This window comes from Melitaea cinxia, chromosome 27, assembly GCF_905220565.1.
Source record: "Melitaea cinxia chromosome 27, ilMelCinx1.1, whole genome shotgun sequence".
NCBI lineage: Eukaryota > Metazoa > Arthropoda > Insecta > Lepidoptera > Nymphalidae > Melitaea > Melitaea cinxia.
This window is the reverse complement of record NC_059420.1, coordinates 10756355-10770967: the sequence shown is the minus strand read 5'-3', so window position 1 is coordinate 10770967 and position 14613 is coordinate 10756355. Positions and strand designations below refer to the sequence as shown.

At 41.2% G+C, this 14613-nt stretch overlaps 1 protein-coding gene across 1 annotated transcript in view; it reads right to left on the bottom strand.

The window, feature by feature from the left end:
• LOC123667017 (serine/threonine-protein kinase 10) overlaps positions 1-14613 on the bottom strand; it is a 67608-nt gene that overhangs the window by 12692 nt on the left and 40303 nt on the right. The window contains exons 4-17 of the mRNA XM_045601026.1: positions 13898-14071; positions 13251-13449; positions 12480-12610; positions 11994-12173; positions 11314-11457; positions 6280-6361; positions 4517-4701; positions 4079-4221; positions 3934-3955; positions 2870-3688; positions 1829-1945; positions 1268-1406; positions 581-687; positions 158-255 (exon numbers count right to left, since the gene is read on the bottom strand). Of these exons, the coding sequence (XP_045456982.1) occupies positions 158-255; positions 581-687; positions 1268-1406; positions 1829-1945; positions 2870-3688; positions 3934-3955; positions 4079-4221; positions 4517-4701; positions 6280-6361; positions 11314-11457; positions 11994-12173; positions 12480-12610; positions 13251-13449; positions 13898-14071 (2540 nt within the window). The remainder of the gene's footprint in view (positions 1-157; positions 256-580; positions 688-1267; positions 1407-1828; positions 1946-2869; positions 3689-3933; positions 3956-4078; positions 4222-4516; positions 4702-6279; positions 6362-11313; positions 11458-11993; positions 12174-12479; positions 12611-13250; positions 13450-13897; positions 14072-14613) is intronic.

The window sequence follows — 14613 nt, the reverse complement described above, 5'->3', positions numbered from 1 at the left end:
TCCGAAGGAACTTCTTTCCTACCTGATGTCCCGTGACATCACATAACTTTATTATATACATATATATATGTGTCATAAATGTGTGTGCGTGTAGGTTCAGAGAGCAGTTAGTATAAAATGTTTATCTAGAGTCAATGGTATTGTGATTGTGAGTTACCTCTCGAAGCTGTCGGGGCTGAGGCGCGGCGCGGCGCTGGCGGAGTCGCGCACGCGCACCTCCTCGCCCACCGTCACCACCGACACGTGCGACGTGTCCTGGCAGCCACCACACGGCACATTATTGCCATTTTAAATATTAACAATAGCTCTATTGTACATCAAAATTAACGTACATACGAGGGGAAAAAACTGGAATTAAACACAAGGACTTGCCGGTAAAGAGCTATGATGTATAAAACATTAATAGAAAATTAATTATCCTTAGATACTAATAGCTTCTATACTTATTTTAATAAATAAAATCAACAGTTAAGCCCGATTCCTACATTCAAAAACGATTAGATTTGCTCACAAACATTTTCGAACATAGCATAGACAAATTAATTCGCCAGAGTTTTTATTTAATGGTAGCAGGTCTCACCAGATTGAGATGATTATGTTGACTGTCGTCGAAGACTCCCGAATCCCCAGCACCAGGGCTAAGGATCAGTACTTCGCTGCTGTCTAGTCGCCTTCCGCGACCTTTTTCTGTGAAATTTGGCAATATGATGATTAGAATAGTCAATTTAGTTAGTAGGAAGATGGGGGGCTGGACGAGATCAATAATAAATGAGGTATACAAACAGTGGTGTAGTAAGGTCAATAAAGTATTTGTGATGCTCTCAGAACAGTAGGCGTCTGCAGACTACGGTACCCGCTTACCGTCTATACGCTTGTATACAATCCTAGTGGTATTACAAAAATGTATAAATCTGCTACCAAAAACATTAATTTAAAATGCCTATTTTTTTCTTCATTAAGTCTTAGGATCAGACGACCATATGTGTATATGTCAAAAGGTGTTTGAATCGAATTTGGGAAAGATATTTTTCTACTGAATTCTACTTTCATAGAACTTAATAGCTCATTATAAATTAACAAAATTAAGATATTCGACTGCTAACTGCGGTGCTTCAGGACGGCTTATGCTGAACTATTTCTGTAGAGTAGCCCGGATATTAAGGCAGAGTAAAATTTAAAAAAGGACTATGAACTTTATTTTGCCGTGGAGCCCCCGTCAGAAGGAGCGCAGCCAGCAGTCGAACAGGTATCGGATAGAGCGAGGTACCGCTGTAGCAGGGCGTGCAGTCGAGCGAGTCGAGGCTGGAGGGCGCGAAGGCGTCGTCGTCGGACGAGGAGCCGGCGCGCACCACCACCACCTCGTCGCGCGCCGGCGCCGTGCTGATGGTCACCGCGCCGCGCGCCAGCTGCGGGCGGTACGTTACTACTGCGCGTTGACTGTCATCGCTGTACGTTTTACTGAGGTAGGGCACTGCAGGATTCCCTGCTTAAAATCTGGAGCAGCCCGACTGGGGTAGTACCTCGACCTTACAGAAGATCACAGCTAAATAATACTGTTTTCAAGCAGTATTGTGTTCCTGTTGGTGAGTAAGGTGACCAGAGCTCCTGGGAGGATTGGGGATTGGATCGGCAACGCGCTTGCGATGCCTCTGTTGTTGCTGGCGTCTATAAGCTACGGTAATCTCTTACCATCAGGTGAGCCGTATGCTTGTTTGCCGACCTTGTGATATAAAAAAAAAACAACGAGCGCGGGGCCGTCTGCCGCTACTGCTGCACACGTTGTTCGAAATGTGCTAGCATTGCGGACAGCTGCGCTCTACGTACTCACCGGCGCGGCCGTGTTGATGGCGGGCGGGTGCGTGGTGGTGACGGTGACGAGCCCCACGGGCGCGGCGGCCAGGGAGTTGGGCTCCGCGCTCACGGCCACCACCGTCACGGCGGCGGGCTGTGGATACAATCACATGACTACAGTGTTAAACAAATGCACGGCCCACTTGATGGTAAGCGGTTACCATAGCCTATACTAGTCTGCAACACCAGAACTCTCAGGAGCTCTGACTACTTTACTCACTACAATATCATTTTAAATATTACTCATCATTATTGTAAAAAAAGGCCAAGTACTACCTTGAACCAATGAGCGTAAGCACGGCTATAATTACAATGAAAGGACGATTTATGCAGAACCTTACGAGAGTAGCTCTTATATTTTAGAAAAATATAAATTTAAAAAGGCCAGGAATTTTTTCACATGAAACGTGATCTATATATAGCACCTACATACAGGAGATCCCATTTGAAAGACTGAAGTTACCACTTAAACACCTTATATACAGAATGAAGACAAACGGAAGCCATTAAATTAACAAAAAACCAATCCAATATAACCAGTTAAGCAAGTTCAATTTCGAACTTTCCTTATAACTAAATTAAACTACTACTTGCTTGATTTAGCGCCACTAGTATCCATACATCATTATACAGCCTATACAGTCCACTGCTGGACATAGACCTCCACAAGTTTACGCCTCTTACGACACCCACGGGAAGAAAAGGGGTGGCTATATTATTTAGTACCGTAGCCACACAGTACAGTATCCATACATAATACATATATATATATATAATATCTTATATAGAGATATTATTATAAGAGATATAGATACATTACTAACGAGCTCTGTCCGTCCATACTTTTTACACGAAAAGTAATCACCAAAATATCATATACTAAAACCTTCTTCGTAACACGCTGCATCTCATACTATAAGTATTATTCATCGGTTCGGTAGTTTTTGCAGTATAACCGAACAAAAAACCAGCTCGCCATTTATTAGTATAGATTTAATAATTGAGAAGTAAAACTCACCGTAACAGGTCTTATCTCCACTTTCCTCGTCGTCTCTGTCTCCTGCTCCTCAATAGAGCTGGACCTGGAGTAGTCCTTGCTGACCTTTTTCACCTCGACGCTGCAGCGGTCCTTGTCATCCACTGACCGCGATCTCGACTCGATACGGCTAACTTCTGCACTGACTCGCTTTCCATCGCCTATTTCATCGGTGGAACTAGACCTTGAACGTTCCTTCTTATCGTTTCTAATTATCTCAGCTATCGATCGTATCTCCGGTTTGGTTTCCTGATTATTGATCTCGACGCTAGATCTGCTGATTTCAGTGTTAAATCTGCTGATGTCAGCGCTTCTTCTATTTTCTTTCACTTTTGCATCTTCGTTGAGTCTGACATCATCCGCGCTTTTCCTCACTTCGACTTTAGACTTATTTTGTGTACTTTTTTCGGGCGTCGTCGTGACACTCTTCTGTTCGACATTCGTCCTATTAATTTGCGTTTTGTTAACCACCCTATCGTTTTTCTTCGAATCGGTCTCCACTTTATTGATCGCGAGACTCGATCTGTTAACTTCCGTTGTAATTTCGTTTATCTCAAGACTAGTTCGTTTTATTTCTATAACTTTGTTGGTCTTGACTTCTGTCGCCTTGTTTGCTTTTGGGCTTGCTTTGACGTCTTCATTCATTTTAGGTTCAGTCGTTCCATTGACGGTAGTGACGTTGTCCACGTGGTCGGAGGCTAATCTATGGTCGGGCTTTGGTTTCACGTCCTTATCATTAAATTCTTTCCTTTCTGTTTTGTCTGATTTCTCTTCTACTACCTTTTCCGCTTCGCGGCATACCTATAAGACATTTCATCCATTATTATTTGTGCGATATTTTTATTTTACTTGATATAATAATACGATGACGTAATTGTAGGTAATATTGTAGTTTTTCTGCTGATAACTATATAATATACGTATATACGATATGTAATACTGATTTACAACAATCTTTGTCATTCTAGAGCACCATCTATATAATTGTTTGTAACTGGCCTTAATAAATTATTAAAGTATTAAGGCTTTTTCATTTAGTTACTGACCTGTTCCACGATGTGTCCGGCAACAGCAGAGGGCGTGGCGGGTGCTCTGGGCGTGGTTGGTGTAGTTGGCGTGGCCGGTGTCGCGGGCGAGGCCGGTGTCGCGGGCGTGGCGGATATCGTAGGCGTGGCTGGTGTCGTTGGCGTGGCGGGGGGCGGCGGCGCGGGCTGCTTGCGGGCGGCGCGTGCCGAGGGCGCAGCGGGGGAGGGCGGGCCCGGGGGCGGCGGGGGCGAGGGCGAGGACGCCGCGCCCGGGGGAGGCGGCGCGGGACCTTTCTCTTTCTTTGGTGCCTGCGTATAAAATTAGACAGATTATTATTTCTGTATGGTATAATTAAAATGCTCAGACAACTAACTACAAGAAACAACATGTAGTCAAAAAAATTATTGACTAGATCGACATACGATACTAATTCGACTCGAGATGAGATTTATTTCCTGGGCGATTAAGTTAAATCATTATTATAATAAAACAACTTTTTCGGATTACATCGCGGTTTATTAAGTGTTTTAGATGCCAAACGTTTCGGATACTTTACAGCAACCACGGTCACGGGAGGACAGTGCTCGTGCATCCATCACTCACCGGCGGCCTCCTGTCAGCGGGCGGCGCGTCGTCCGGCAGCGCACGCTTTGCGGGCGCGGCGAGGGCTCGCTCGAGGGCGGGCGCGGGGGCGGGGGCGGGCGCGGGCGAGGCGGCGCGTGGGGAGGGCGGCGCGCGGCCCGCGGCGCTGGCCGCCGTCGCGCCCGGCGCCGGCTCGGCCTCCGCCACTGGACAGAGAGGTACAGTAATATATCAAAAACTTATTTCCAAACAGCCTATTTACAATTCAATAAAACTACAAATAAAAGTAATACTATAGTAGTTTATGCAACTGTCATATAATGAAGGGTATTAAAACACGAGTGTGAGTTTATGAAACGAGCGCAGCGAGTTTCATAATAGTAACGAGTGTTTTAATACCCGTGTTATATGCAGTTGCATACACTACTTTATCTTCACTAATGCAATTAATCAAACAACAAGAGTAAAAGCTGACAATAGTTTATTTATAATAATTGTTCAAATTTTGGATGCTACAATTTTGAAAGTTAATGTTAATTATTGATCCAGCAGCTGTAGCGCTCGCGGGGCAAGCAGTAGAGCTCGTAGACGGAGTCGGAATAAGTTATTATATTCTTTTTCATATAATTTTCTAGATTTTTCTGGCAAAAGATTGTGAGTAAATTTTGTTGCCAATTCTAGAATATCCGGAGGCGTACAAATATCATCGTCGCTATCCATTTTTAACTTTTAATTTATTAAATTAAATTCACGCGTACGTGTATTGTCACAGTGATTTTGCCGCCATTAAAATCTAACCAATAAGAGCGCAGCTGCGCGCATGCGCGCGATGTTATAATGAGATTTTACGATATCGATGTGGATATTATACCATCATGTGAAATTGCTTAAATTGAGTGTTTTGTTGTCTGCGCTATAACAGTAGTAATTATAAGTCAAGTATTGGAAACATAAGTAGAATGTTACAACATTAGTGTAGATAAAATAAATTATACTATGGTACTTTTACAATTATAAGTATTTTTATATTTATTTTAAAAGTTCCAAATGACAATAGGTGTGGGTGGGGGATCAGGTATTGAGCGCTCAGCGACAGAGTAAATGAGTCGCTTGCCGCTTTGAGCGGGGGTCGAAAGGAAGTGCCGTCCATAAAACAATCTTTACATACAACCATATTCGATCCTTATTAAACATTAAATAAATCTTGAATCTATTTGAGACAGACTTTAGGCAATTACTTGTTCAAAAACTGACTTAACCCAACTAGTTAGTCCTCAATCAAAGATTACTGACAGGTTCTGATCTTGAGCAGTTCTGTATCTATAGTAAGGTAGCCAGAGCTAGTCGGAATACACTGTCTTAACGGAGAGCATAGAATGAAAAACTAAAAAAACTGCGTTCAAAGTACACATGTCAGAAGTGAAACTTCTTTGGCAAACTAATTTTTAAGTCTCGTTTATATTTATACAAATCTAAAGCTTCAGATTTCCGTTCCAGCATCATCTAGTTAGTATGCAATGCAATATACTATCGATATCATTGTAACAACCTTTGTAGTTTCTATAGTACACGCTAGGTGGCTCTGTTGTTCGACAAAAACGTTGCACCACTTCGTGACGCTAATATTATTGTTATTGCGTTTCATCCGTAAAAATTTTACCCTCATGCGTCTAAAAAAGTTTCACTTCAATAAATAGTGTCTTGCCACACTAGTGGTATAATAAAAATCTGAGAGTCGAGGAAATCCTGTAGAAGTATAATTCCAACTACAAAAAGACACTTACTCTTGATGTCCGGCGTGTCGCCCGACCTGACTGAGGTGGAGTCATCTTCCATGTCCACCTGCATCTGGGAGCTGCGGTGCTCCTGTGGACACAGACAAAATTTTAAAATAAGAACGGGATACTAAATAGAGTAAAAACGAAACTACTATCCCATCCATAAAGAAACGATTTTACAAGAAATTATTTAAAGTAAAATTTTTTTCTCGTGGAGGTCTTTATCAACCACATTGTTATACACAAAAATTATGCTTTTATTATAAAAAAATAGCAAAGTTAAACAAATTAAAAATTGCACGTAAATCCTGTAAACAACAACAATTTTTTTTTTTAAACAGAACAATTATAATGTAAATAAATTTTGTAGGTTATTAGATATAAAAAAAAGTTCTACACGTAAGCTACCATAACATATAAAACAAATAAATATAAGCAACTGATACTTAAATAAAATAAAAAGCAATATACATTCACAAATACAAATAACAAGAAATCCAAAAATAAGTACAAAGACGAATTCAAGTTTATATTGAAGGCTAAATAAAGATCAACGAACAAAAAATAATTTGTAAAGTGACAACTCACAAACGCTTCTAAAGCGTACGTAAGAGATTTTAAATTTGATTAGATGATTTTAGACACAGTTAAGTATTAACAAATTCGCTTGAGGGGCAATTTCACCGTTTTCTGACAAGTATTAGATACTTGTCTGACAAAATATATATTTTTTTCTTTTTTTATGTTACACTATCAAACTACACTTTATCTGCTAGGTGCTTCTATTTGACAACTGGAAACCAAAAATTTTATTTGATTTCAGCAGATAAACCCACGAATAGGCTATCTATAGAAGGTGTAACAGATGTTTTCTAGGTCAAGTGACCTTCTAATAAAATTTACAAAAATTTGGCCAGTAAACGAATTTGTCAAGAACTTAATAATCAATCTTGTCGGAATAGATCAGGAGAACGATTCATTTTAACGTTAGCTTTTGCTTCGCTTCTGAGTTATAGTATGATATTTAATAGCCTATGTTATTTATCAACGATATTATATAAAAAAGTATCAAAATCGGATAGGTTCGCACTAATTTCTATACTATCCAGTAGAACTTGTTTGATAAAAAAAAAAAAAAAATTAAACCGATATAAATTCGATTATATTATAGTTGCATCTTTTGGTAGCGTTCCAAAACAGAGATTTTTTTTAAAGAATTAATTAGAAGCAATCGCTACTTCGCGATAAGGCTGCTTTCTTACATTAATATTTTAATGCATATAAGTTTTTTATGTTAATCCCGTCAAGTGATGTACAATAAAGTACACCCTCTCTCTACAAAAATGTCTAGAATCGATTTTGTCTATAAATCATTCTCCCGATCTCTAGATAACTTTATAGCCTTTTGTATAAATACCTTCGACGACGGCGGATGCTCTCGCGGCTGACCGTTCGATTCGCAAGCAATGTAAACCACACACGTACGTAACATTAACGTATTGTATATACATATACATATATAAAATATAATCAAGTACATATAATAACATATCAGATAATTTTCAAAAGTAGTCAAGTTTACTTTTTCACAACTCCACCTACGACAACCCGAGAAAGGAAACTGGTTTGCAATATATTTTAAAATAGGAACAAACTATTTTTTTTTTTTTTTGCTGTAATTAATTATTATTAGACTTGCTTTGAAGTTTGAGTATTGATGTATGGATATGACAGACGACTTTTGAAAATTACCTCCTAATATCCAAATGTATTAAAGTAAATTAGTTGTAAATAGGTTTTATTTAAATATTTTACAAGCATATGAATTAGTTAGTAGTTGTGTCTAATCGTAAATAGCCAAAAAGAAACAGTCATATTATGTCTTGACGTTCATTTATTAGCAATTCTACATATTTTTTAATCTGGCATAATTTAATCTGTGATCTCATCACAGTAACTCGCATGTCCAAGATTCAAGAATTATTGTAAGTTTAACTTGAACAAATCCTAATAACTTAACTTGACAATCTTAAACCAAGCGTGCACATTGTTCAAAATAATCAAGTCACATCTATTAAACCGAGGCCCCTCGCCTTATACTCCTCCTAATCCCCAGAAAACAGTCGAGCACCTTGCCAACAAACATACTTGGCGGCAGTCTTATATAAGCCAATATTCCCGTAAAACAAAAAATAATCCTAGCCACCCGAGGCCCCCAGACACAATAATGCTTGAGTACAACTAGTAGCAATCTCATACCTACTATTGTCCCCCAATATAATTAAATCTATCATTTCCTATAATAGCCTATCATATCATAAAAAAAACAACAATCCTACACCTATCCCCCAAAAGAATAAAAACTCTCTTCTCCGGGGACCGCGACAGAAGAAACAGAGTCCTATATCCAACAAAAAACTGTCATACGTAGCACTAAAATTTTGCTCACCTCCCCAGGGCCCCCAGCAGGAGATACATAAAGGCCTACTTCCATCCCAATACTACATTTTTAAGAGCTCGGGCAGAGGGCTCCCGAGGCCCCGGGGCCCACGCGGCGAGGGGCCTTGCCAATAAATACTAACCAACCCGCTGATACTGCTCCCGTGAGGCTCGCAGGCGACCGCGACGCACGCGTCCCTGCTCCGAGCCGCATGAACACGGACATCATATAAACAATACGTCCCACAGTTGGGCAATACTCTAAACTTGCCCAGTTTCAAGTTTCCAGTGACAAAAATGGTCTTATTCAATAATCCATCTGTCTTGATTGTATTGAAGAATTTCATTCATTCTTGTGTCAAAAAGGCATTTTGGGCATTGATTCAACCCTCAATGTTTAATTTTAATTTGCGATGAGACGAAAAATGGTCATATTTAATGTTCCATTAATCTGTCTTGTTAGTAGTATCAAAGAATTTAATTCATTTATTTGATTTCATGGTTTTCAGATATACCAAGAGCGCAGATGTTATTCATTTTAAAATTATATATTTACATTTTTTTCTTTTTATTTATAAAAAACGGTCATATATCACATGCTCAAATTCTTTCGTTTCGACCCTTATTTTATTTCTTCTGGACCTCAACTCGAGGGCTACTTAAAATTATAAATGTGTCGGTGAATTGTTTATATAATGTACGTATTTGTGTGAAGGTCAGTAGATATGCATGTTAGTTATAATATATGTACAATGAATAAAGTTTGAAAGCAGCACAGAAATGACTTAATCTATACTTTTTTTTAAAGAAAAAACATCTATACCTATTACCGGGGAATTTAAAAGCTGATACTACAAAAAGTTTATGTAAAGTTTTTTATTTTTTTAAAAATAACTAGGTTGGCAAACAAGCGTACGCCTCACATGATGGCAAGCGATTACCGTAGCTTATAGACACCTGCAGAAGGTTTGAAGCTTATCTGCTACACAGCTGCATTGCGGGTTGAGAGCCATTTTATTGTTTAATATCATTTTTTTAAAAACGATTGTCAAGTTAAAGTTAAGTCATTTCCGTACAAATATTATATATTAAATCCATACAAAAAAGTGAGTTAGTAAAGTAAGCAATATTTGAAAACTTGATTGAGATTTTGAACTTGTCAAGTCAAAATTTAATGTATTGATATAGTTTATTAAATATATCACATAAAATTTGCTCGAAACTAGTTGCTAATACATTTACAATGGACACCTTTCGAGATATATTGTTAACTCCGAAACTATTCACAAGTGCAAAATCATTTTTATTGTTAGGGTAATTTTTAAATTTTGTATTATCTCTCTTTTTTATTTCCTTCCAATAACTACTTCTCTTTCTAGCGACATATTTAATAAAGTATACCCAACACATTCACCACACGTGTCCCCCACGTGCAGGTCACGACCCCCCTCGTACGCTTGTGTCGTACCCCAGCCCGCTCCGACGACATACATATATACAACACATTCAGCGCACGTGTCTGGCATGTGTCCCCCACGTGCCCCTCCCTCCAGTCCACGACACCCCTCGCACGCTTGTGTCGTACCCCACCCCGCTCCGACGACATACATATATACAACACATTCAGCGCACGTGTCTGGCATGTGTCCCCCACGTGCCCCTCCCTCCAGTCCACGACACCCCTCGCACGCTTGTGTCGTACCCCACCCCGCTCCGACGACATACATATATACAACACATTCAGCGCACGTGTCTGGCATGTGTCCCCCACGTGCCCCTCCCTCCAGTCCACGACACCCCTCGCACGCTTGTGTCGTACCCCAGCCCGCTCCGACGACATACATATATACAACACATTCAGCGCACGTGTCTGGCATGTGTCCCCCACGTGCCCCTCCCTCCAGTCCACGACACCCCTCGCACGCTTGTGTCGTACCCCAGCCCGCTCCGACGACATACATATATACAACACATTCAGCGCACGTGTCTGGCATGTGTCCCCCACGTGCCCCTCCCTCCAGTCCACGACACCCCTCGCACGCTTGTGTCGTACCCCAGCCCGCTCCGACGACATACATATATACAACACATTCAGCGCACGTGTCTGGCATGTGTCCCCCACGTGCCCCTCCCTCCAGTCCACGACACCCCTCGCACGCTTGTGTCGTACCCCAGCCCGCTCCGACGACATACATATATACAACACATTCAGCGCACGTGTCTGGCATGTGTCCCCCACGTGCCCCTCCCTCCAGTCCACGACACCCCTCGCACGCTTGTGTCGTACCCCAGCCCGCTCCGACGACATACATATATACAACACATTCAGCGCACGTGTCTGGCATGTGTCCCCCACGTGCCCCTCCCTCCAGTCCACGACACCCCTCGCACGCTTGTGTCGTACCCCAGCCCGCTCCGACGACATACATATATACAACACATTCAGCGCACGTGTCTGGCATGTGTCCCCCACGTGCCCCTCCCTCCAGTCCACGACACCCCTCGCACGCTTGTGTCGTACCCCACCCCGCTCCGACGACATACATATATACAACACATTCAGCGCACGTGCCTGGCACGCGTCCGCCACGAGCCCCTTACCTCCGAGTCGTCGTCGAGCAGCTCCTCCTCCACGACCTCTGCGCGGTACTCCAGCAGCAGGTCCCGCAGCGCCTTGGAGTCCAACGCTCCGCTGACGAACTCGTGTTTCAGCAACTCCGTCGCCGTCGGTCGCTTTTCGGGATCCTGTCGGTCGACAAATTATTGCAATTTACTTTTGAAATTATGAGATCACTTCATTACTCCATCCTCTTACTACACTCTCTATAAATAAATAAATGAGGCAACAGAATAATGCGACAGCAGGCAGCTGAGAGAACTAGGAACATACGGACGCTGGGACCGCGACTTCTACCCACGACGCCGCGTCGTTCACTCGACCGTTGTGCTTATATCGTCGGAAGTAGTTGTACCTTCTTTTCTTCTTTTTCTTTTATGATATACGATACAATACAAAATGCAGTCCATTTAATCTTTTCAAGCACCGGGTAGCCAGTTTTTCCTACGACCATGGCACAAGGCACTGGCTTCATACTTCTCCTGTATCAGGGGTCCGAAAACACACAATACACAAGCTCAAATGCCCAGACCACGGGAAACATCCATAAGACCTATAAAATTGTCTGTTTTGTGTCTGGTCCTGCGATTGCCAATGCGTCGTCAAACTCTCTATCTGTACTAATAACAAATTAAGTAAAGTAATAATTAAATACTATACTAACTTTAACGAGGGCCTTCGCAATGAAATCGTTGAAGGCCTTACTCCACAGAGACGGCTGGTCCAAGCTGGGAGGGTCGCTCTTCTGAATCTTGAGAAGAACTCTCATTGGTGTCATCTCGTGGTTGGGCGGCTCCATCTGAGCGAATTCTATTAGCGTGATGCCAAGGGACCAGATGTCAACCTGGAATTGTAAAAAAAAAATTTTGATCCATTGATTCCGTCTGTAACATCCCACAGCTGGACATAGCGACTTTCTCAATGTAGGAGAAGGATTGAACTTTACTGCAGGTTAGCGGATATGTTCCCTGCTATGAATTAGGATCGCTGTCAGGTCTCTATCATAACCAACGCGACTAACTTCTTTACACGCCTTCTGTGTCACGGTGGGTAGATCTATAAGAGAAACCCAGGCCGGAAAAATTTGAAAAAAAGTCTAGTAGTCAAGTGAACCAGGCTCTAAATGTCAAGAAAAAAAAAATAGTAGTACCTTAAAATCGTAGGGGTTATCCCTGAATGTCTCGCAGAGCACGACTTCTGGCGCCATCCAGTACGGCGTGCCGATAAAAGTGTCGTGCTTCTGTAGCGTCGATTTGTTCTTAGCGGACACGCCGAAGTCGGCTGCAGAAAACAACGCGATATATGAAACCTTGGTTTAAGAGCTACCCTTCTGAGATAGATTCTGTCTTCATAAGTAGTTTATGGGAATCATTTTCTGCGCAAAATTTCTTTTAGTATAGTTCAAATTTTAAATCTTATCAATTATTTACAACAGAAAAATTGAGTATTTTTCTTTTTAAACTAGTTTTTTTTTTTTAAATTTCTATTGACTACTTTGTCCTATAACATTTTCTTTTAAAAATAATTTTCCAAATCATCCTAGATGGTTTAATGGTAAGTAACTCACGATTCGTGTTAAGTTTTGTTTTGTGATTATAGATCTTTGAACATTGAAAACTTAAATCATTTAGAGGTGTGTTAAGGAACGACTTAATCTCTCCTCCTCAATAGACTTACACTGTTGAAACGTATCGCCTAACCATGTAAATTTACTCTAGTATACCCATATTAGTAGATCCTGTGCCACCCAACCACAAGGCAAGAGCACCCCTGGGTTTTAGTAGGTATTGCTGGTACGTTGTGACTATGTCGGCGAGTCCCACATACCTACCGCCTTCTAGGATGCCTAAGATTCAAGTTTTTAAGACATTGTGCACTGCCCCCCCCCCCCCAGCTCTGCATCAGCGAGCACAGTACTGACCGAGCTTGACGCCGCCCAGCATGGTGGCCAGCACGTTGCCCGCCTTGAGGTCGCGGTGGATGACGCGGCGCGCGTGCAGGAACTCCAGGCCGCGGCACATCTCGCGGCACACGAACGCGATCTGCGCCTCCGTCAGCCCCTTCTCCAGCTCCGCCATCACCGAGTCCAGCGCGCCGCCGTCGCAGTACTCCAGCAGCATCTGACCATATCGACCGACGGTGTTCAATTATAATATACAGGAATATATTGAGATAGCTCAGGAAATATCTTGAGTAATTAATGAAGCAGAAAAATTATTGAGAATAATAACAAAACAGAAGAGAAAATATGAAATATTTTATTAAATAATAAGAAAACTGAGTAATAAATTTAAAACTTCTTCACACAATTGTCTGTTACATTACTATTAGTTTTGTTGAGGAAGGATACAGCAGGAAATATCCTGTCCAAAATCTGCCTGTGGACGCCTGCATCACCAGAAGTATGGCAAACTCGTTGCCATCCCTATACCTGTCCTTCTCCAGGTATTCTAGTTTTTGAAACTACCTCCTCAGTTAAATAAACTCTAGATTTTAAGATACTGTAGAACTCACCTAGATAAACATCATTATCTGATTTTTTAGATTTCAAGACAAGATGGTACTCACCCAGAGCTTATTATCAATGAAGTAGGCCTCGTGCAGTTCGACGACATTTGGATGCCGCACCTCGGTGAGGATGTCGATCTCAACAGTGAAGTCAGCGAGATCGTCCTCATTGTCCAGAACGCACATCTTAGCAGCGGCCAGCTGACCGGTCGTCTTATGTTGGGCTTTGTACACCTGAAAGACAAAACTTGTTTAGATGTTCATAAATACTATAACTTGTCCTACATGGAGGACGCCTATGCCCAGCAATGGGGTGTTACAAGCTGAATCGTGAAATGTAATGGTCTGCTTACAAAAAACACAATGCCAGTAGTCGACATAATTGTCAATTAAATTCATATTATTAAGGATAACCCAAGAAGTTCTCATCAGATCTTGATCAAATTGGAGCACATGACCAAGTGGTTGTTTTCTATAAAAAAAAAAAAAAAAAAAATAAAAAAATAAACCACCAATACCGGCACACCCAGTAAAGTTATGAGTTACACATAAAAATATAATCTGATTGGGAACTTCCTTCTTTTTATAAAGTCGATTAAAAATATTTAAGCAAGTGGGCTTTCATAAGCATTTATGAATTTTCATTTTACAAATTATAATTATACTGACTGACTCAACAGACGTTATCGTATCTTACATGTAGTTGATATAATGGTTATATTTTCTACATTATTCCAATTTTTCTACTCATTTTAAACTATTTGAAAACTGAGGAA